We start from the raw sequence: 23,259 nt of genomic DNA on the forward strand, positions 1-23,259 counted from the left end.
TAGAAATCTGAATTTATAGGCAACAACTATTCACCTTCATATCTTCTACTAAAACAAAACAGTTTGCTCCATTACCCAAATTCTGCTCTGAAATTTTGCATAGAACTTCTTCATGTCCAATTCCTTTGGTCTTTTGTAACAGGAATTGCTATTCCCTACATCTGGTTTTTACCGATCATTTGCTTTTCAATTTTAAAAATAGTGTTTTGAGTGGTGCATAATTTTTAACAAATCTATAATCACATTTCTTTGAGATACTTTTAGGTAAGTGTCTGTAATTTTGTTACGCTTATCTTTTCAGTATAGATTTTTTTAGACACTACAGTAGCTCCTGATCAGTTTGCTCATGACTTAACCTGACATATTTTTCTAAGTTATCCTTCTACCTCATAATATGGCAAATGGCAAGAGTACCAAGTGGTGTCTGCGAAAAGGCAAATACTGGAAACTGCTGATGCTAGACAGGAGTTTTAAACAGACACAGCCAAGGAAGAAGTCAACATATTCAGTGAGGTCACAATACAATATTTTCTGTAGCTACATAACCCTGTGCTCATGGTAACTTCTGTGCAGTAGCAGCCATAGAAATGACGGCAAATGAGACTCCTACCAGGCGCAATTTACAGTTTCTGATGGAACTCTGACACTGGTAAACCAAAGCAGTAGTTATTCACTACTACTATTATAGGTATCTACCTTTTCAAGTAGTCTTCCACATTGTCTGCCCATTCCAGAACACTTTGAAACTTCTCTTCATTGATGATTTTGTGCAAAACTTGAACAAAGAACTCAAGAAAACGTGACTGATTTCTGAATTTCATCACTGCAAGAAAGTAACAGATAATTAATACAATTTTGTATTTAATCTGTAAGAGATTTCTGAATTCAGCTGTAACTCTAGCTACGTATAACTCAATGCACATATTTATGTCATGTTGCATGATAATAAAGAAAAGGCATCCTAATAGTAAAATCAGACAACTCATAACTCACAATAGCCCTTACTAAATACTTCTTGTGACAAGGCACCCAGAATCACAAGTTCACTCTATTTATACTCCTAGAATGAGAAATGTTCTAGGGACTAAGAGAATAGTTTTGGAACTATTTTTTTACTGTGTAATACATTGTGCAAAAATATTTAATAACAGCATTCAACATACTTAACTGCACATATGCCTGAAAAGCCTGGCAAAAAAAACCCAAACAAGTATTCATCAAGTATAAACTTTATACTCTTCACTTAGCTGCTCTTCTCTATAACAGTCCCATTAGTGTACGAGCATCACATAGTTCTCATTGCAGCAGTAGATATGTGTTGTCTAGATATTAGAGAGCTATTTAATGGTTTGCAAGCTTATTTTACTGCTTGTCTTCATAAATTTTTTACCATGAATAAATAAATATTTATTCTATCTAAAAGCTATAGCAGTTTTAAAGGCTAGGCTCCACTGTTATTTTGAACACTGGTGTTAAAAAAAAGGGCGGTGAAAAAGGCCACATACCAGAATCTTAAATCTTATTTAAATAACACAAGTTTACTTAGACTTTTGTCAATTCCTCATCCAATAACATAATTGAATGTGGAAATGAGATATCTCAATTTAAATATATATATGTATATATATATTTCAAACTTCGGAAACTTAACACAACTTTTAAAATATAAGCTCATTTGTAAGGTTATTAGAAAATATATATTCAAATTATTTAAAATAGTAATATTTTACATACTTAATAATAGCATGTAAAATAATTTGTTGCAAGTATTTCATATACTTCTAAATGTGACCATACTAAAAACTTTTCTTAAGATATGTTTTTCTTGATTTTTTTTTTTTTATTTGAGAGAAAAATTAAGACAAAGTTTCCAAGGCCTTATTCCAAGAAAGAAGATAGCTTTCCTCTTGACTTTCTAATTTAAAAAACCCTTTACAATTAAAATAAACACAAATTATCCTACCTTCTTGATAAGCACTGTTTGATGTCCAACATGAAATTACAGGGTAGAGGAACAAAGGATCTTCCTGTCCTGTAAGGTCTGATCCACGAGCTACATCAACCAAAACAAATCCATGAAGTCACACAGTGATAGTGTACAATAGAAACTCTACCTGGAATCATAACTGAAGACTAGAAAAATCCTTCTTTAGCACAGGATTTGCTTTTAAATATTTCAGTGTCATCCAGAGAGAAATGCAAAAGTTTGTACTTTTTCTTCTAACTTAAGCAGCTGTGCCACTTAAATAATGAAGAGCTTAGAGAGGTGCCTGATGGATTTCCAGGTACTAGACTAAAGAGCAGGATGTCTGGAGTTCATCAGAAGTCTAACAAAGGTCCATAAAAATCATCTGTTGAGGAGGATGTGCAGTAAGGACATTTCCAGAAATGTGTTTAAACCTATCCAGCATGAACTGGACATATGATGATGGCAGTGACTGTGCTTACATGCACACTCAGCATGGGAATAGCATAAGTAGGTAAAGACATTTCTTTTTCTGTAACTAAATATCTACATAAATAAATGCATGCAAATGTGCTTCCATTCTCTGAATAAAATATTAGATGCAGATGTAAGCAAAATACACAATGTATAGACATTAATAATTTGTATCATACATAGGAGAAGAATAACTTGGATTCAAGCTTCTGAGAGTTAAACATAACTCATTACCAGCTGATGAACACCAGAACAGTGTTACTTGTGCTAGTTGCTATCCTGACTTAATAAAGAAGCACAACACATTTTGTGCTTAGGCAAGTTCTGGGGCTGAAAAAGATCAATGCAGCTAGTCCCTGAGAAAAAGAGGTTAAAAATACACTCTGGAAAAACCTGTTGTGATAGTGGATCAATAGCTATGCTCTCCAGTGGTAGCAATCAGTTGAAGTCTAGTGAATGCAAATAACACCCAATTAAATAGGGCAGTCAACAGAACAAGTATGGGGTTTTTTCATTTTCTTTCTAGGACAAAGTCACAGCCTTTACTAGTACTCTCTCCTATTTGAAAAGTTCAAAAACATACTGCTTCAAATGAGCATTTTCCCAAAGAATAATACCTCCCAATTTTAATTTCTTTTAATGGGAAAACATTTGAAATTTCAGACTTTAAATTGCATTCAGTTTCTTATGAAAGAGGCACACTCATCTCTATTTCATTATCTTTGTAGACTATCATCAGTGGAATACTAAATGTTGATACACATTTAAGGAATTCCTATTAAAATGTTTTCTCCAAACTATTTTAAACTCATGCCTTACAGGTGTGCACACTGTTCTAAAACACTTAAGAATATTTGCAGGGACAGCTCTAAGTTTTGTTATTTGTTCGCACATCCTTCGCAGAAGAGTCCTCTTCATATGGTATCTTGAAACTTATTGACAAATATGCTATTTCTGCAACAAAGCAGACTTCAACCATCAAGGGTTTGCCAGCTACTGAAAATGTGTTCTTCTCTAACTGATCAGCCCATGAATTTAACTTCCTATTAAGTAAGAATGGAATATTGGTTTATTAAATAATCACTGTAATTTTCAATTAACTTACCAAACTAATTCATTCTGTAAGCTGATCTGCAAGAATGTGTGCATTGGTGTCAGCAGCAGGATCAGTGCACAGATTAATGGAATTTCTGCCTCATTCTTTTTATCCTATTTATTACAGAAATGCTTTCTCTTCTAAGAAAAATGCATATACAGAGATGACAGGCAACTAGAACATGAGTCCGCAGCATGGCATGCCCTTGCAGCAAGAATCAGCAGTGTCAAGGGAAGTGGTTAATCCCCTCTGTTCAGCACTTCCAAGACCACATCTAGATTACTGTGTTTGTCTTTGGACACTGCAGTACCAGACATATTGGACTAAGCCCAGTGAAAAGCCACCAAGATGATAACGAGCTGGAGTGCATGAGACAGCAATAAGAGGCTGAGAGAACTGGGTTTATTCAGTCTTAAGAAAAGACTAAGAGGAGTCCCCACTTGCCTATTAGGAGGAATACAGAAAGTGGAGACAGATTGTCCTCACTGATAACACAAGAGGCAATAGACACAAGCTGGAAATCAGGAAATTCCAAATAGATATAAAGAAAACCCTTTTGACAATAAAGGTGGCCAGCCATGGGAAGAAGTTACCCATAAAGTTTGCAAAATCTCCTTCAGAGAGATTCAGAACTTGACAAGTTCCAGAGCAACCTGATCTAATTGTACCTGCTTTGAGCAGGCGTTTGAAATAAATGCTTTCCAGAAATGGGTTCCAAACTAAATTAGTCTATGATTGTACCCAGGCCACAAGGACTATTAGATGCTATAAATGCCATAAACTTAATGGAAAAAATATCAGCCGTAGTTCTGTGCTTTAAGTTACAATCAATTTTCCTTTGTAAATCCTACTTATGAATTCATCTGACTTTGGCAGAACTATTGCATGAAAATTCTTGTACTTAATCCAGGCTCTAAGATATTTTAAAGCTGACATGTTCACTCCTGAGTTACAAGGTAGTTAAATGCTAGTATACATGCAATTCCTTCACAGAAAGGATGATTTCTGTTATCTTTCTTTAGGAAACCTTTTCACTACTAAAATTTCTTGTAGTGGTCATTACTACTAGCACTGGCAGGTTAGTAAGACATACTATAAATGGGCTTTGCCACTTCATTCTCTGATTAAGGAAGATAAAGCGAGCCTAAATAACACAGAACTCAATATGAACAGATTGGAAAAATATAACTATTTGTAGAATAGAACAAAAATGACCATTCCTTTCTAAGAACGAATGGGTGTTTTAGTGGCAATGATGAACAAGATTAATAAAAGTAATTATATGTAGCAGACAGAACCTTCCTTGGGGCATGGCGCTTTGAAGTCAAGCAGGTGTTCTTGTTGGGTTGCACAAACAGTGCTCCGATCTTGTCACCTTTAGACTTGGCTGGCCTTGTTCAGTGCTTGTGCTCTGGACTCAGCCAACATCCCCCTCTGACTGCTCGAGAGTGACCTGGGCATGCACTCTGAAGTTCACCTTTTATTGGTTGTCCAATCCTGCTCATGCCCAGTTGGGGTAGGCCTTAACTGGGCACAGGTGGGTCTGGCACAAGCTCACGCCTCCCCCCTCGGAATTAGCCACACCTGATTGCCTCGTTGCCTCATTTCACTGCAATTATACACATTACTACCAGATACAAATCAGATCAATAAAATTATGATTTTGTTTGATTTATCATGAAAGATATATGAAATAAAAGCACTCCTTAGGTAAATAATTTTTACAAAGAAATCACAGAAAATTCCATAGGAAAAGATAGGAAGTGTTTTAACAGTAGACCCACCTGGTTTTGTTAGTTTGAGAAGATTTGATTCCAGAGCATTTAGATTTTCTGTTGCTTTTTCCACTGCAGCTAAGTGGGATGTCTTTGCAGAAGCAATCTGAAATTTCCATTATTTAGTTGTGAAAACATATCTTTTATCTAAGTAAAGCCAGCAAGTCAATAGTGGAGTTTAGGTTATATCCCTTTAGGTTATATCCCTTCTAGTTTTATATCTGATTATTTCATTGATATTCTCTTATACTTCAAGTGAAATAAAATCAATGTTCATAGATCTTTATAAGGTTTCAAAAACCTGGCCATGATACATCCTTGATTGATCTTCAAGGGTGTGAGTACAATTGCTCTGCCACCAAATAAATTTTAAGTGAAGTACCACAGGCTACTACAACTTATTTGAACAGACTGTTTGACAAAATTGTTGTTATCCAGAAAAAATATTTTGTAGTTCATTTGCTGCCTACAGAAATCAGAATTTTCCACTGGAAATCAAGGTTTGTTTTTTTTTTATTTGGTAAAAAGGTAATTTTCAGTGAGCCCTACTTGGCTTAAGATACTGTATTGTTTCTACGTTCCTCGATCTTTTTCAGAATGAACCTGACAGTTGCTAACACAAACTCACCAACAAGCAATGGAGAAAATTTTGTCCTGGATCCTATCACTGTCTTACAAATTTTGATACAGAAATCTTTCCTGGCAAGCTGGCTCACTTTTTTCCTTCAATAAATCCCAGTTTCATGCTCACACAGCTTCCTTTCTTCCCTCATTATTCCTTCTTCCTTGCCCCTGTTTCAAATCTCTTCTTCAGTTAAAATCAGCCTGCTGCATCTCTCTAACTGAAGTATTACAGTCTTTGAGATTGGAAGTTCTTCTTCCATTCAGAAATATTTTTCAGCCCTAAATTACTCAGTTTCAAGTACAAAATGTGAGGCTAAGTTTCCATATTACTTAGCATATTTTTGCCCATATCTAAGTACACAATTCTTTAAAAAAAATTGTCTAAAAAAGCATACCTGGAAACTATATATGAAGATCAGTTGTCTTGTCAAACCAAAATGATTCTAGGATTATATAAATATCCACAGGATCATCACAGCTTTGAACTGTAGTATTACTAAGCCCTTTCCATTTAAACAAGTTAGACCCTGTACCCACTGCAAGCTGCAACTGGTCTTTGCAAAGATGGCTACAATTAAATAGAGCCTCTCAGCTGTTCTTTGGGAACTCTTATTCTGCAAGGCAGCTCTCATACATTCACTTCTAGAACAAAAAGGTTAAAAATAGAGTCTTTAACATAACAGAATTCAGTATTTAGAGAAAAGAAAAAGTAAAAAACAGAGCAATTACTTCTTTGTTGGTATCTGTTTCTTCAGTTTTTATAGCTTCTGACAGACAGGGTGAGGTTGTTGCTGTGGAATCCAACAATTTTTTCCCATAATTAACAATAATTACTGCTAGTTCATATTCTTTCCATGAGCGTAGTACCTATTAAAGAATCATCTGTTAAATATTTTTGTTTTGTATAACATGTAATGTTTCATTGTTGTCTCCTTATAATTGTCAAAGTACCTAACTATTAGAAATTAATTTCTTAATTCTTAAGTTTTCTTTTTTAAAAAAAAATCAGGAGTATAGGCCTGTAAAATAATTGGACTTGTAGATATGTTATTTGTGTTCTACTTCTGTTTAACCTATCCATCTGAGCATAGAGAGATTTAACCAGAGGTATGCATTGCTGTGATTGACATCCTCCTTCTTCTTAGGCAGTACTGATATCAAAGAATAGAAAGGGTAACTAAATGATTCTCTTTTACTTATCTGGTATCAAGTGCATATCAGAAAATCCCGACTGTATTAGCAAAAGGAGTAGTGAAATCTATTTTTTAAATTATGATATTTATAAATTAACAGTGTACAGAATGTTTTGAGATGGCTTCATTTCTTTAGATAGAGCTCTAAAGGCCAAAGCACTTCTACTATATGCAAGGTAACTTCATGTTAGGATGTTTGTCTGTGGAATACAAAATAAGTGTGCTTTAGGATAAATACAGCACATGGCCTGACTGTGGCTCAACAGAAAACCATACACCATGATAAATGGTATATGCAATTAATGCATTTGCAATTCACTCACTTTGCTTGCTGTTCTGCATGCTATTATGTTGAAATGCTATCTCTAAGGAAAAAAGAAAATCAGCAGTATAGACCGTCATGTAGCTGGAAAATCCAACAACACCATCACAGTTTCAGCATTGCTCATAAGCTTTATTGACCTCCATAACCTCCACCTGGGCTCCACCCCATGGGTCCAGGAGCTCCCTTTCAGCTCAGCCCTGAGCCTACAGCCTACAGCCCCTGCCAGCTCCTGTGTGGGTGGGATGCTGCTCTCCAGAGTGCTCCAAACCATGCCTGCACCTGGCAATGGATCCACAGGTTTGAAGACCTGACAGGTTTTGGAGACTGACTCCCCAGCCTGACCTCAGACTGCTCCCATCACAGCCTGCTTGGCTGTGCCTGACCCTAGCTACCCTCACACACCTTATCCTGACCTGAGGATTAACTTCCCAGCTTCACCTCAGACCTTCCTCACTGCTGCAAACTCTCATCATCATCTGGACTCCTGGTTGAACCTGACTGCTCAGTGCTGTCCTCAGGGCCATGGAATTGCCCTCAGCTCCTGGCTCCCCAGCCCTCACGGTGCCCTCATAGCCATGAAGTGATCAATATGAAGAAAATGACAACACTGAGGCTTAAAATATTATAAGAATTCTATAAAGAATGAAAACCTGGTCTCCTCGCAGTGCACTTTTAAGGATACTTGATGCTGATCTGGTCTGGCGAGGTGAGCACAGAGATCCAGCTCCTATAGAAACTGGGGTGAGGGATCACTGACCCAGGGGAATCCCTCAAAGTATTAGCTGCAATTTAGCTTCAATACTGAACTCACAGCTGACATGTGCTCAAAGCTAGAGGAAAGCTGACTTTTTCAAAACCATATATTTATCATGGCAAGTATTTTGACTCCAGCATGTCTCTGCACCTGAGGAAAAAAATCCTACCGGTACCACATTTCTCCTTATTTCACTAAATAAATTGAGCATCTGAATCATAAATGTGATCCACAGATATGTATCATGGTTAAAAATCAAGGTGTTTATGTTCCTGCCAGTAAATGGAACTAAATAATTTAAAATCTCCTGTATCTACATAGCAAATAAGCCATCTATAATCTGATTAAAACTACAAAGATGGCCTATTTGAAGTAAATTAGCTTGTAAATTTATGTATCACATAAAGCCTTATTGAAAATAGTACTACCTTAAATGTAAAAATACACACAATGATATAAAATACAGATTTCATTTCATGGAATAATAACTACAGACTATTTTCTGAAAAAATGAAAATTCTCAATTCTATTAGAAAGTCAAAATGCCATTAGTATATAAAATGCACTGATACAAAGATTCTAATACGTATTTCTATGCCTTTACTGTTTGAGTGATTGTCCTCTAAGTATCCACCTTGAAGTTGAGCTTACTAATTCTTTTTTTTTCTCTAAAAGTCAAGAGCTAAATCTTAAACCAAGCTGTAAACACAATAATACACACATTACCTTTGCTGTATAAAATGAAGTACAAGCTATCATATGCTGAATACTCTCATAGCGCTCTGCCTGCCTCCTCTGCAAAACAGCACTTGGAATTTCTTGAAGGACAGCCAGGCACTTAATGAGGATCTGTAAAGACAAGGGTTAAAAAAAACCTTGCAGTCTGCAACACACTTCTGTATAAGCCTATTGTATTTGATAGCAAACCTCAAAAATACTTGGAAATCTAACATACAAAATTAAATACTAACTCTACAAAGCCAATAATAAAATTTCCATTGAACTTAAGTGTGTCAGGATCTCAACCACAGCCCTTTGGAATAAATTGCACATTCACATAAATTTACAGATATTAAATTACAGATACATGATGGAGATTTTTGCTGATTTAATTAACATGAAATAAGAGAATGCTTAATTCAGTGAGATGACATACTCCTAGTAGAGGACTGCTGAAAAATATATTGAGCTGGTCAGAATTTTAGAGGAAAGAAAAAGGTTTCCACTGTGCCCTCAAACTAAGACTTCTTGCCTCCATTTTTGTCTGTCAGACACAAAAAAGACATGCAGCTAAATTATTTGGGAAAAATAAAACAGGAGCTTTTTCCAGGGGGTAGCTGTGCCTTTCATAGTTCATCATAACCCATAGCAAGAGGCTATCCCTGTATGTGAACAGATTATTTTTTTTTTCTTAGCACTCCTAAAAACGTGTCAGGCCCTGAGGACCCTAATAGTCATTCTCTGAGCAGCCTGACTTGAGTCCTCCTCTCACATCTTCTACCCAGGGGCCCAAGAGTCCCAATTAAGCAAAGACACAAGCCTTCAGTCCCTGCTTGACCTCTGGTATTGATGTGCTGGTCTTTAATTTTGTCCTCAGAATTTACCTTGGACCTGTATTGTAGCCTTGTCTCCAGTCTCTGGCTCCAGGTCCTGCAGCCCTGACTTTTTCTCCTGGATGGATCCTTGGCCAGCCCAAAACTTCACCTTTTCTGGATTCTCAGTGGATTCTCTTAGCAACACTCTGCTTTGTCTGATGTGTTCAGATGATGCTATTCACCCTGACTGCACTGCAATCACCTCATCCATCCTCACAGAGCAAATATACCCTTACTGCTGCTCCCTGACAAAACTACAAATTATGGGGGGAAAAAAGTTGCACATTTCTACTGTATCTTTGCTGAATCTAAACACCATATTTGCTGTTTCAGAAAGTACAGGAAAGAAATCAGTTACTTTGTTTTCAAAGAGAAGGTGCTTGTTTCTGGAAAGGAGCCCATAGCTGAAAACTAAAAATTGCATTCAAAACCATTTTTATAGCCTTAAAAAAAATCCTGTATATGAAGCAAATTTCCAAAAAAAGACACAGGCAAATGATGTTTTTCTTTCCTAAAAATTGTCATTTGCATGTAGCATATAAGCAGAGGTTACAGCATAGATTCTACTATAGTTTAAAAATACCAATAAAAAAACCTGAAGAAACAACATTCTGCAGTTACCTTAGTAAATCTGAGAGCAGAATCTGTGCAGCTTACTAAATGTCTATACATTGGGAACATCTAAAGCCAAAAAAGGGATTTTATTTCAGCATCTACAAAGAATGAGAAGCTCTAAATAAAGAATATTTAGCTTTCACACTGTACAGTCCATTGTAAGTTTAATTTGAATCACTATAAATGCAGGACTTGGATGCTCTCACCTGAACTACTGGCACTGAAGAAATCTTGTGATAAATAAATGGAGCAAGAAGACCATAACATTGTACAACAGACTGCAGGGCATAACTTGCATCATTCAACCAATTGCTAAGTTCAATTGCCACAGTCATTCTTTCACATTCTGCTAATCTGGCAACCTGCAAAAGAAAACCACATTTTGATTCAAATATGAATTTTGTTGTTTTAAATCATTTGAGAGTGAAAGAAGACAGATGTTACTGCTGTTCAAAAAGCAATGTAAGCAGGAAGTAAGATAAAAGTTTAAAAATTAATTTACATTGACACCTGTTAGAAGAATATAAACAAATGTAACATTAGTCATTATTTTAAGGGGATGATTGTTCTTGACTAATTGTGCCCTCTGAAATTTACAAAGCCTGGTAAACAACCTCAGTCTGTGTCAAGTGGAACTTTCACATGCTAATTTCTGAGTAGCTAAGGGGAGGATAACAATTCCTCCCTTTCCCTTCCAGTTATCTGCTGCACTCTGCACATTCAAGCAGATCCAGTGAAGTCACTGAGTAATCAACTGCTTACATTTTTATCAGACAATATTCAACAAAGAAAGAGTGGAATAGGAATGTAATTATGCAGGAGGCAAATTTTGTCTATTCAAATAAAAAAGAATAATTTCTGTGTCATTAACATGCCATTATACAATACGAAAGACTGCAATAAGATAAAATCTGTTTAGTATATTAGAAGAAGCTTAATATATAGTGGCCTTCCAGTATCTGAAGGGCATCTACAGGAAACCTGGGGAGGTTAAATATTTAGGTTAGACATTGCAACGTTTATCTTGCAATGATGATCAAAGGTGATCAAAAAGTAAAATCAAATACAGTACATAATTTTAAGCCTCACATACTTGTTCCTTATAAAGGATCTCATTGGAACACATGGAATCACAGAAGAGTGCTCCTTCCATTACACTGATGTCACAAATAGCAAATATATTCCTCAGAAAGAGGTGCAAGGTAATAGGAGAAGTCTGAGATACAGCTTCAAAATGTAACCTACAAAAAAAGCAAAACCAAAAGAACAGCAAAAGCATGTTAATGATGATTCAAATATTGCATGTCTGAAACTGCATTACATTAAAATGCAGTCTTTAATTTTAAAATGATGGGCACAAAGGATTGCTATAGCCACTTCTGGAAATAAGATTTATACATAAAACTGAAAAAAAATGCTTAAAATTTCTAATATAAAAAATAAAAAAGGGATAAGACTACTTCTCAAGATAGCTTTTCCTTATTTATTTCACCTAATCCAGTAAAACTTTCTTTGAACTTTACTTGAAATCTTAGGATGCTACAGTTTATTTACTGTAATTTTCTCCACTTTCACATTACTTTTATCTCATGACAATGATGCATGCAGTCATGAAGCCCATTACTAAGTATTAGTAACAGACTCCTTTTCATCACTTGCATTACAAGTTGCAAAAGAACATCTTCTGCTGTCTGCTTTTTGCTTGGGGTTTGATGGGTTTTTTTCCTTCCTTGGGGACATTTGTCTTTGTCCTTGTTGTATTTTTTTATATACTGCTATTACAGGAAAAATCCTATTATTTTGAAGTATAAGAAATTAATTCCTCCTTCTCCTTGATTGTAATTCCTAAAAGAGACTAAAGCTCAAGAAGTAAGACCAAATTGACACATTCTCATAGCTGACATTACCAAGATATCAATAGAGCTTCCAGATGGAACCAACAGGTTTCCTTTCATTCCAGCTCCCTCTACTGTCTCTTGAATTTCTATGTACTTTCAAACTAGATCATCTGATTTCCTAGCTACCGATCAGTAACTGAGACTGCCTTATCCTAGGTTGTTTACTAAAACCCTGAGAATCTTCTACATTAATTTTAAAAAATTATAAAATTTAAGAAAATATTAAAAATTATTCTTGGACGTAGCTGTCAAAAATTGAAAAGAAAAATCCCTGAAAATGTTTTCCATACTATTTAAAGTTTTCTGTCTCCATTTGGTTTAACTGAAGACAGCTTCATTTAAATGTTATCTCTAGAGCTGTATGTGTTAAAAAAAAAAAGATAAAAAAGAAATTAAAAACAGATTTTTAAAAACCCACCAAACACCACAATGACCAGACTTGCATTCCTGCTCTGTTGCCTAGGCCAGGGATAGATTTAAAAAATCCACAGGGTTATGAAATAGGATGTCAAGTGATTATCTGCCTACACCAGTGTTACCTGTAAATCCCAAGTGCACTTATTGCATGCAACATTAAGAACCTCAAACAATTTTTATGCCTTGTATCAGGCATATGGTGGCACTTGAAGGACAGACAGGGTACACAGCAGTGGTCTGGCTGAACCCAGGTAACAAGAACTAGACTTAGACACATTTCTCCTGTAACAGGATTCAAAGCACCCACTACCTGCTTGCATCCAAACAGCATTTCCATGGGAAATGTATGGGCTCTGATGCAAGTATGTCAAAAGAATACAGAGAAAACACAAGCTACACTGCATGTCTCAGAACAGCTTCTTACCAGTTACTCACTCTGTTAAGTGGAAATGGAAGTATTGTGAGAAAACTTTCTACGAAATCCCTGTAGCATTTTTTTTCTTGAAACAAAGATCTAGATTTTTTTGATTCTTCTTTAATTCTTGAAACAATCAAGAACTATTTAACACACGTGCAATAAGGTTGCTTCTTGTCATTATGGTTTCAGCCAGTCTGTCAGACTGAAACAGAGATGCTTCAAAACTCTTTCATATCTCCTCCATCAGTTTCCCTAATGAAATACTTTGTCTAAAAAGAATTCCACATAAGTGAGGATGAAGATTTGTGTTCAGTTCTACAGGATGTTGATTCATTATCACATAGTAAGCAGCTGACTGACATTTAAAAGTATTATTTTTATTACAGTATTTCATGCCTTCTATTTCATGCAAGTCTTTTCTTTTATCTGGGAATTAATAGAGTTTTTTATTTTTCCATCTGGATCAATTGAATTTCAGTATATGCAATCACAAAATTTTTATCTGCACTTTGAAAAAACTATAGTATTATGGTTGAACAATTGAAATTCATTTATAAATAAAAAATAACTATTTTTAAATATTTCTTATAAAGCATTTTAGAAGACCATATGCAAGGTATATTCTAAGATTATTGGTAGTTTTACATAGACACTCCACAAAAAATTGGGCAAGCATTTACTCGTTTCGAGTAGTGTTCTCAAGAGAATTTTCAAAATTTCTGAACTCTACTTCTCTCTTGATTGGAACTGAAAGTCAAGAGCCCAGTGAATATTACTTATTTTCCACATGCAAATGTATCATGCAGAATTAATATCCACTTTATAAATGTTTCGCAATGATATTAAGAAAATAATCATTACAAAGAATTAGATGTGTATATGCTATGCTAGAGGTTCCATAAATAACAAAAAAGAACTCTGTTAATCATAAAACACTATATTTATATAACTCATCTCACACTTCTTTCCAGAATGTTTTTCATACCACAAGTCTGCACATAATTTCACAGCCTGAGACTCTTTAAAATAAAATGTACACAGCTATAATTAACTATTACTTCAATTTTTTTTTACAAGTTACCTGTTTTCAGATATCGTCAAATCTCTCCTTGCAGAAATAACAGATGCATTGGCAGGCAGTGGAGAAGAACTTGACACAAAATAATCCCACAATGGTGAAAAAGCTTCTCTGGCTACTGCATAGCTGCCAGTCTGAAAGGCTACCTACAAAAAATCCACCAACAACAAAATTCCAAGTTTTTGGAATTTTTGGTTTTTTTCCAAGTTTTGTTTATCAAATAACCAACCTAAATATGATTATAGCCTAAAGAAAGGTTTTTAAACTCCACCAAATGTAAATCTATTATATCTGTGAGAATATTCTGACATATTTGAATAAAACACACCTAGTAGCACTCTGACCCTACCAATATTAGTATTTCCCTGCAGAATTAGCATCAGAGAAGGCAAAAGAGTTTCTTAACTGGTAACCAAGGATCTAACAGCCCTTTGTAGAATACTTCACAGGTATTGTGGTGCAGGTTTTTTTTTATTTTGCCTAGGTTCATTTTACTTTTGCTAATTCTGCAGAGTGCCCTAGTGCTTTGGATAGTTGGATGTAAATGGAGACACACAAGTAGTCATAAACTCTTGTGGATACCTCTTACTCTGGAAGATTGTAGGAAATCTTCTAACATGATGTGATATGATCTGACAGATTGGGCTAGACAATCTCCCTTTTCTTCATGCAGCTACTTGTTTTAAGTTTTCTTTTATTAAGACTACAAAAAATTCTGATATATTTGTAATAATAATTTGCTCTGACAGAGCCTTTGTTGTCTTCTACAAGACATGACAAAAGCAATTTCCATATGAAAATGGTTGAATTTAATGCCTGGTAAGTTAAATCACATTTTTTAACCTATTCTGTAATGACTAATAAGATGATTTCTAGCACCTTGCTCTCAATCACAAAAATGAAAAAATAAATTATAAAAAAGAAGAAAGAAGTTAAATGCAGAGTGAAAACCAGAAACAGGGATAAGGGAACTAGCTGAGAGACATCTTCCCCTGTAAAATGGAATTTCGAGTAATTTTGAATAAAGAATCAAGTTACTCAAATATATAATTTACTATGCTAACATTGTGATTTGTGCTAATCAAGGTTTTGACAAGAAAGTCTCAAGGTTTACTAGAACAAGTTTCAGAGCTATCAGTGAAAACTTAATTGCAAACTAGTTCAATTATGCCTTTATTATCAGAGATTCTAAAGCTACCTGAGTTAGATAGGCTCGAACAGTAGTTGCAGAAAGAGGTGGATAAGCAAGGATTGGATTAGTTGTTTCTCCAATTTGATCACCAATAAGTTTTCCATCAGAAGAATATGCTGCAACTGCAAATATGTATTTCTCGTTGGGATCTAAGCCTTGTATTTCCAAGAGGCTTTTGCCATCAGCTGGTATCTACCAATAAAAGAAGAATATTTTCCAGATACATCCACTGTATATATCGTAACAAATTTCTAACTCTAAACTTCTATTGTGAAACAAATTATTTAAAGGTCTTGGATAAAATCAAAGTACAGCCTAAATCTATAGACATGCTGTGTTTCCACATAACAAGAGAGAAACAATTAAATGAGAGGGGGACAAGGTATCAGTTTTCTCTGGAATACAGTTAAGTGCACAGAGCACATCACCTAAGAGAACAATGAAGTACCAGGATCTGAAGCTTCTCTGAGACCTTTTTGTCTGTTTGCACATTGACATCATGAGTGAGCAAGCTTGCAGTCATTGAGACGGAGGCATTGTAGCCCTCAGCTGGGCTTCCAGAGAGAGAGTGCATGGATCTCCTCCATACATGCCACATGCAAGTATTAGATATGGGCAGAGGATGGCTCAGGTCCTCTCAACATCTTTAACATCTTTGTTCATCTTTGTGAACAATTTGTCTTACCTCTTCTCCTGCATTTGGAAGTTTATTGTTATTTAACCTTACTTTCTCATTAGTTCCTCCTGCCACACAGCCAAATATACTGTACCACGAAACCTTTGAAGAAAATTAAAAAAAAATATTGATACATAATAGTATTTCCAACTTTTACCTTATGTGGAATGTACTGATTTTGCAAAAAAAATTAAGAGAAAAAAATTCAATGGACTAACTATGCTAGAAAATTTAATTGATTATGCTGGAGAATAAAAGTGGCAATAGAAGCAGATGACTCTCCATTATCCTGTCTCCTAACTTTAGCTACTCAAATCTATCTCAAATCTATTGCTAAGCATAAACTCTATAGATAATCCTGTAGATTTAAAGTAATCTAAACTCCTTATTTGATTCTTGCTATGGTATTCTTCTCAAGTTGACATCAGTTTGATATAGACATTATTTCTTTGGCAAAGAAATCTGATTTTTTTTTCAGAAGATATTGAAATAGAAGAGATTGTTTTCAGCAAATGAACAGGTTTAAGACCAGAAAATTTTAGATACTTTGACTTCTAGTACAACAACTATATAAATCTAATTAAATCCTAAGCATCCAAGTCTGGTTAATAAAATTTTCATTAAAATAGCTCTCATATCTGTTCAACAGCTATGCATAACCTTAGAAAATTATTCTAGAATATCTAGGCTCAAATTGTAAGAATAATAATCTAATTGCACCACCTGGTGGCCTAATGTTACATTCACTGTCCTATACCAAACAATAGTAGTAACACTGATACAGATGAACTACCAGACTTAATTTCTTTTTAAATTTTATATTCTTTAGTTATAAAACAAAACATCTTTTCTCAAATAATTTCTTTGAAAATCACTAATCAAAATGCAATAGAACTGCAAGTTATATAACAACTGTTCACAGAAATATCTTACCAGTATTAATAAGATCTCAGTTTCTACTGGTTTTATAGACACTTATTATTTTGAAGAAGCTTGTAAAATTACTATTAAAATATCTCGCTGGAGAAAATGGCAGCTAGTGAATTTTAGATCAACCTTTGAACATATGCCCTCTTCTGGGCATATGAAGAAAAATAAGTTTATCTGGAACAGTCACCATGGACCTTAGCAAGGTCTCCCAGTATTATATACAGATTAGGATAATACAGTATAGGGCTGTGAAGAGATAAATGGCAAAAAATGGTTGGCATGTCAGTTGTTAGTAGTTTGTACTCTAGCTGGAGGGTAGTAACAAATGGAGTACTGCAGTGCACTACCCTAGGACCTGTCCCGTTTTATAACTTTACTAATAACCTGAGGAAAACAAGTGAGTACACACTCAGCAGGTGTGCAGATTATGCCAAATTGAGGGGAACAGTTGATATCCTTGAGGGTGGAATTGCTATTCAGAAGGACCAAGATAGCCCAGAGGAATACCAACAGGAACATCATGACATTAAGCAAGGACAAATGCAAAAACTTGCACCCTTGCAAGGTGGGAAAGGAGGAATCCCTCACAAGGACATAGGCTGGGGACTAATGGACTGAGGAGCAGCATTAAAAGGATCTGGGAGTCATGTTAGACATCAAGCCAAACATTAGCCAGTGGTGTGCCATGACACCAAAGCAGCCTACAAACATCTTGAACTGTATTAAAAAATTAGAGTTAGGAGGCTGGGAAATGTGATTATTCCTCTCTGCTCAGCACTCACTGTACTGCCTCTGGATACCACAGCCAGTTTCCCTCCTGACACCCATCATTCTAACAAGAACTGTTGAATGACTAGAGTGATTACAGTAGAGGACCTCCAAGATGTTTGGGAGATGTTTCTTGCAGCTAATCCTGCAAGAAGAAGCTGAGAGAGTTTGGCTTATTCTTCCTGGAGAAGAGGTCACTTCAGAGCACCTATCAGGAGCCTCTGAGTGCCTGCAAGCAAGTGATGAAGAAGATGCAGTTGGGCTTTTCACAGTAGTGGATGGTAGGAGGATGAAAAATTGAACTTAATTGAAGAAAGAGAGATTCCAACTGTACATAAGGAAAAATACTTTCCCCACGAACATGTTGCCCAGAGAAGCTGTTCAGTCTCCACCCTTGCAGCTTTTCAGAGCTGACTGAATAAAAGCCCAAACAACCTGTTTTAATATCTCAGCCAACTCTCCTTTGAGTGAAAGGTTTGACTAGAGACCTTTCCTAAAATCCCTTATTATCTGAGTAGTTCTGTAGTTCTACATGTTCAATGGAAAGTAGATTTTTCCACCTGAACTATGTCACTTCAGTACTTCATTAACAAAGGCTTCTGTATGGTACCTTCTCACAACTGCCCTGCATCCCCTCAGAGGGTAAGTAGGAGTATGTCAGCCCCTAAGCAAGAGAATGAGCTTTTGAACAAAAGTAGAATAAATGTTACACAACAGAAACACCAAGAAACACGATACGTGACACGAAGACAGTTTCATGTAAATGTGAAGTTCAAAACAGTGAGTCACAATTGACTGCTGGGGAAAAAAAGGATACATATTTGTCAGAATAACATACTCTTCTCAAGGACAAATCAGTGATGGTATAGCACTGTTGAAACAACTTTTGCTGTCTTGTATATTATTTAGTTATTTCTTACACAATCATCATGAAAAACATTACCTGTATATCTGAAAAGAACGGGGCTGGTTTAAATGTCATGGAGCAATGTGATCTAGAAAGTAACAGAGGAGGAGGAGGAGTCTTGCTTTTTTCCTTGCTATTCATAGCTTCTTTGAGACTGAGATGCAATGCACTTTGTTCAGCTTCAACTTGCTCAATTAAAGCCAGTGCTTCCTATGATTTAAATTAAAACAAAAGGGAGAAACTGACCAAAGGATATGAGTAACCCTAGACAGACCTCTTGGATATTCTATAATACTGTAATAAAAAAGGCAAAATTCTCTGTACAGAAGCATGAAAATAAAGATATGGATTTTCTGTTCATGAAGTGAGCACTGTCCACCTCTAGAAGGAAAATTAATTGAGCATATAATTAAATACTTCATCACAGTAAAACTATCAATGATCATGATAAGTTTGTGCAAGCAGTTAATTCTGACATTTTCTGGCAATTGACTGCAAATTTAGCATAATCTTTTACCTCCATCTTCCTCTGTGAAAAGAACACAAAAGGAAAACATAGTGAAGGTCAGTATAAGGCCTTTGCAAATGTTGGGGATAACCACACATTTCTTGGGAGTTGCTTGTAAGTCTTCACTGACGACTACAGTTACAAATCGCATACCATAACACTACAATTTATATCCATAAATGTCATATATTTTTAAAATATATTAGATTTTTAGTGTATGCCTTTTCTGATCCATTTTTTGCATTCTTCTGCCAGAAAAAATAAGTGTGTTCATTGGCATATTTCAAAATTTGTAGAACTTAGAAGACAAACACTTTCTGGTAATTTCTTGCTTAAAATACTTTTTCATATATAGTGAGAAATGCAGATTCTCTTATCTGTTGTACTGGCTATAGAGAACTTTTATGCCCCACTGATGAGAACATAATTTTTATGGACAGATATTAGTATAAAACTCAATGGAAACTCCAAATAAAGATGACATTTAGTCCAAATAAATTCCAAAATCTCCAACTCCTAATCTGTCTATTTAATAAGAATAAAACAAAATGTATGTGTCCTCATCATCAGCCAAAATGTCCTAAGACAACTTACAGATCTTGGGGAAAAAAGGCTAATTAAGGTTGCAATGTGGAGAAGGTAACTTGAATGACATTTTGGTGAGGCATAGGTTCATCATTTCAAAGTCTAGGTCATGAAGTGTAGAAAGGAAGATCTTATCTTCTTTCAGGTTTTCTGCAATGCATATGTGTGCAAAAAAATTGGAGATATGCTATTTCCTCATTTTAAATAATTTTATTCTTTCATTGTAACAAAACTACTCAGGGGAAATTTGACAACAGAAGTTGAAAACACTCTATGTCCCTCAAGTTCATTTTTCTTCTTTATGAGGAAGGAGCAATCCAAATCATAGTTATACAGAACATGAAAAACTGTGATAACAATATTAAAAAAAAAAAAAAGGTACCCTCAGATATTTTTTTAATTACCTCCAGTAGCTGCCTTTGGGAAGAAGTGGTTAAGTCATTAGGGAATTTCAGTGAAGCTTTTTGCATCAAAAAGATTGCTCTGGATAGCTTGTTCTTTTTTATTTTTCTCATTATAAATGCCTCTGTAAAATAGATATTTTAATGCATTTATAAAACAGCAGCAAAAAGTTTAAATACTTCTAAAACATTTAGTTAATAAGACTTACCTGTTAAATAATAGAAATCTTTAATATTATTCACATTGGACTTGCTAGACTTAAGACTTCTGTCATCCTTTTCAGCATCTAGGTGGAAAGGAAATTCTTATTTATTCATTCTGATAGTACTATTGAGAGAATTTCAGTGAGGAGTTAATATGTTATTTTGTAGTAAAGATTTGCTCTCTTATGTTCTTTTCTTTGGTTGAAGAAGAATTTCTTGGACTGATCAGACCACTAAAAATATTCCACCCTCATGCTCTAATATCTTTAGTAGTTATACTAACATCACAGAATCTTGTTTGATCATAGAGAGTGGTGCACAGGGGACCTCTGGAGAGTCAAATATTAGCCTTTCATTTAAAAAGTACTACCAGGAATGGGAAACCAAGTAGAATTACTTCAGAAGGCATTTGGCAGAAGTGGGATATCTGCTGACTGGGAAGAGCTATGGACAGCTTCAAAGGAGTAGAAATTCAGATTACAAAGAGTATAGAAGAAATATTCAGGTCACTCTCTAGAGAGAAAATAAGCATTAAAGAAAAAAAACTTCTGCAGACCATACCCCATTTGTCCCTTAGTGACATTGTAAGAGTCAATATTGTAACAGAAATACCACAACTGGGAAACAGAAGCAGTAGTTGTTTGCAAAGCTTAACTCACATTAGTTGAGTAGAGGTCAGAGACTAATATGGTAAATCCACATTCTATAAATTTGGTGCATTACTCTGTCAGCATGTGGCAGATAAATTGCCCAACATCAGCTCCTCTATAGAAAATAGACACTCCTTTATTTCTTAGTACTACAAAATACATTAATAGAGGACTCTAATCAAGCTGTGATGATTACTGAGCTTTACTGACACCTACCTTGTGCCATTTTAAGAAGCTTCACAGATACTCGATGTTGGGCCTGAATGAGCTCCAAGTGTAAATCCACAACAAAACCATAACCTGTTCCTGTCTGAGAATTACCACATCCCAAAACAGAATTTAAATTCTCATCATTTGACTCCACCTAACGGAGAGGAAGTGGCAATTAAATGAACACAAACTGTAATTACTTATCTTACTGCATTTATCTTGATAGTATTATTATTATGCAGTAAACTGACAAACACCGAAATTTGTCATAACTGTGTAACGTAGTCATTTGAGAAAGCATGAAAGGAAAGAGAATGACTAGACAGAAAGCATGGATAGCAGTCAAAGAAAACTAGAAAACAGCCTGAGAATCAATAAGAAAGGAAATTAATAATAAAGATGAAGCTGCAGAAAAAATTGTTTTATTGTGTTACTATTCCACAAAACAAAAATCAGATTGAAGAATGAGAATATTTAGGAAGTCTGAACTCCCCTCAACAGCAAAAATTAGTTTTAATAATAAACAGTTGCAAGCAATAAATATGAACAAGATTTCTGCTTTTATTTTATAGGAAAAGCTAAACATAATTATTATTTCCAAATGAATAAAGCAAAGAAAGCCTAAAATTATTTATATTTTTAGTGAAAGAGAAAAGTGCTATTTCTACTACACAGAGATTTACATTTTCTATTCTTACATGAGGCAAGAAGGTGAGGTACATTTTATAATGCTAAGGTTTCTAGGTATGAATAAAATACTAAGTTTGTGTCATCAAAATCCAATATTTTATTTATTGATTTCGTTGCAGGGTAGATTTTTGTAGAGCTTACCTTTGTACAGCAGTTGTCAAATATCGACTTTCCATCTGGCACAAGGGTCATCAAGTAAGATGTGTTCATTTCATTAATTGCTTTCTCAAGACTTTCATAAGCAACTTGTAACTGTTCCATAGGGCTTTTCTGAAATTAAAACACATAAAAACACACTTTATGGGATAACAACATTAAAAGCTCTAACATGGACTATCAAAAGTGAAGTGCTATTATTTTTAGCTGATGTAGTTTAAACTCAGTCAGATAACCTTTACATAGGCATTGCTCCCCATGTCTTCATAGACGTATATCAATGTTTTAAATTTAAAGTTATTTTAATTTATTTAGGACTGATTTTCCTTCAGCTCTCATAAAACATTTTACTATCTCAGAGAGTTACTTACAGCAGAATGAAACTGAATTTAGAGAATTAAGTTGACAGTGTTTTACACAAGCAGCCTTCCAATGTTCCACTAGATGTTGGTAAGGAAACACTAACTTGTCGGAAAACACCCCTAAGTGGGCAGTCACTGAGTTAAAGGTTCTCCATGTGTGTAAGCACTATCCCAGATCCCAATATCCCAATCCCAATATCCCAGATCCTCAGACAAACCTATGACTTTTCCTCTTAATGTGTTTCAGTAGTTAATTTTGAACTAATTGACTGAATGTTTCTGCAAAGTGCTGAGCATTGAACTCACTGGACTAAGCAAGGACACTCGGGTTGTTCCATCTGTTCCACATCACTGCCATTACAAAAACAAACAAGCAAAAGCGCAATGCAAAATATTGTCCTAAATGACACAATTAATATAGTTTATATGATCATTTAAAAACTTGCAATCAAACTAAGCATAAAAATAGTGGATAGTGGAAATCAGTATACTGGAAAATAGTTTCAAATCAAACCTCTGTATCACCAATTACTTAAAAAAAAGGAAAATTTTGAGATTTTATTTGAGAAAATACCTTTGCTTTTCCTCTGCACTAGCCTGAGTGTATGAAACATTTCACCTTTATAAAGCTAAATGTCAAATTGTATTAAATGCTTCAAGCAGAATTAAGTGTTCTTATGCTATTCAAAAATGCTGTATTAATTAAAAACCAGACATTACCATCAGTATTTCAGGAATATCACATGTTTCATCTTGCAAGGACGAGAAACTTCTACTCCCTTTTTTATAGAA

The 23,259-nt window shown here is 35.1% G+C and overlaps 1 protein-coding gene across 1 annotated transcript in view; it reads right to left on the reverse strand.

Annotated features, from left to right (window-relative positions):
- CFAP54 (cilia and flagella associated protein 54) overlaps positions 1 to 23,259 on the reverse strand; it is a 109,063-nt gene that overhangs the window by 56,807 nt on the left and 28,997 nt on the right. Inside the window, exons 16-31 of the mRNA XM_030454014.1 lie at positions 23,188 to 23,246; positions 22,091 to 22,219; positions 21,266 to 21,413; positions 20,405 to 20,482; positions 20,199 to 20,320; positions 18,738 to 18,911; positions 16,106 to 16,198; positions 15,427 to 15,612; positions 14,232 to 14,374; positions 11,511 to 11,658; positions 10,624 to 10,779; positions 8,934 to 9,056; positions 6,665 to 6,802; positions 5,321 to 5,417; positions 1,964 to 2,053; positions 697 to 823 (exon numbers count right to left, since the gene is read on the reverse strand). Of these exons, the coding sequence (XP_030309874.1) occupies positions 697 to 823; positions 1,964 to 2,053; positions 5,321 to 5,417; positions 6,665 to 6,802; positions 8,934 to 9,056; positions 10,624 to 10,779; positions 11,511 to 11,658; positions 14,232 to 14,374; positions 15,427 to 15,612; positions 16,106 to 16,198; positions 18,738 to 18,911; positions 20,199 to 20,320; positions 20,405 to 20,482; positions 21,266 to 21,413; positions 22,091 to 22,219; positions 23,188 to 23,246 (2,011 nt within the window). The remainder of the gene's footprint in view (positions 1 to 696; positions 824 to 1,963; positions 2,054 to 5,320; positions 5,418 to 6,664; positions 6,803 to 8,933; positions 9,057 to 10,623; positions 10,780 to 11,510; positions 11,659 to 14,231; positions 14,375 to 15,426; positions 15,613 to 16,105; positions 16,199 to 18,737; positions 18,912 to 20,198; positions 20,321 to 20,404; positions 20,483 to 21,265; positions 21,414 to 22,090; positions 22,220 to 23,187; positions 23,247 to 23,259) is intronic.

This window comes from Calypte anna, chromosome 1 (genome assembly GCF_003957555.1).
Source record: "Calypte anna isolate BGI_N300 chromosome 1, bCalAnn1_v1.p, whole genome shotgun sequence".
In the NCBI taxonomy this organism is placed as follows: Eukaryota; Metazoa; Chordata; class Aves; order Apodiformes; family Trochilidae; genus Calypte; species Calypte anna.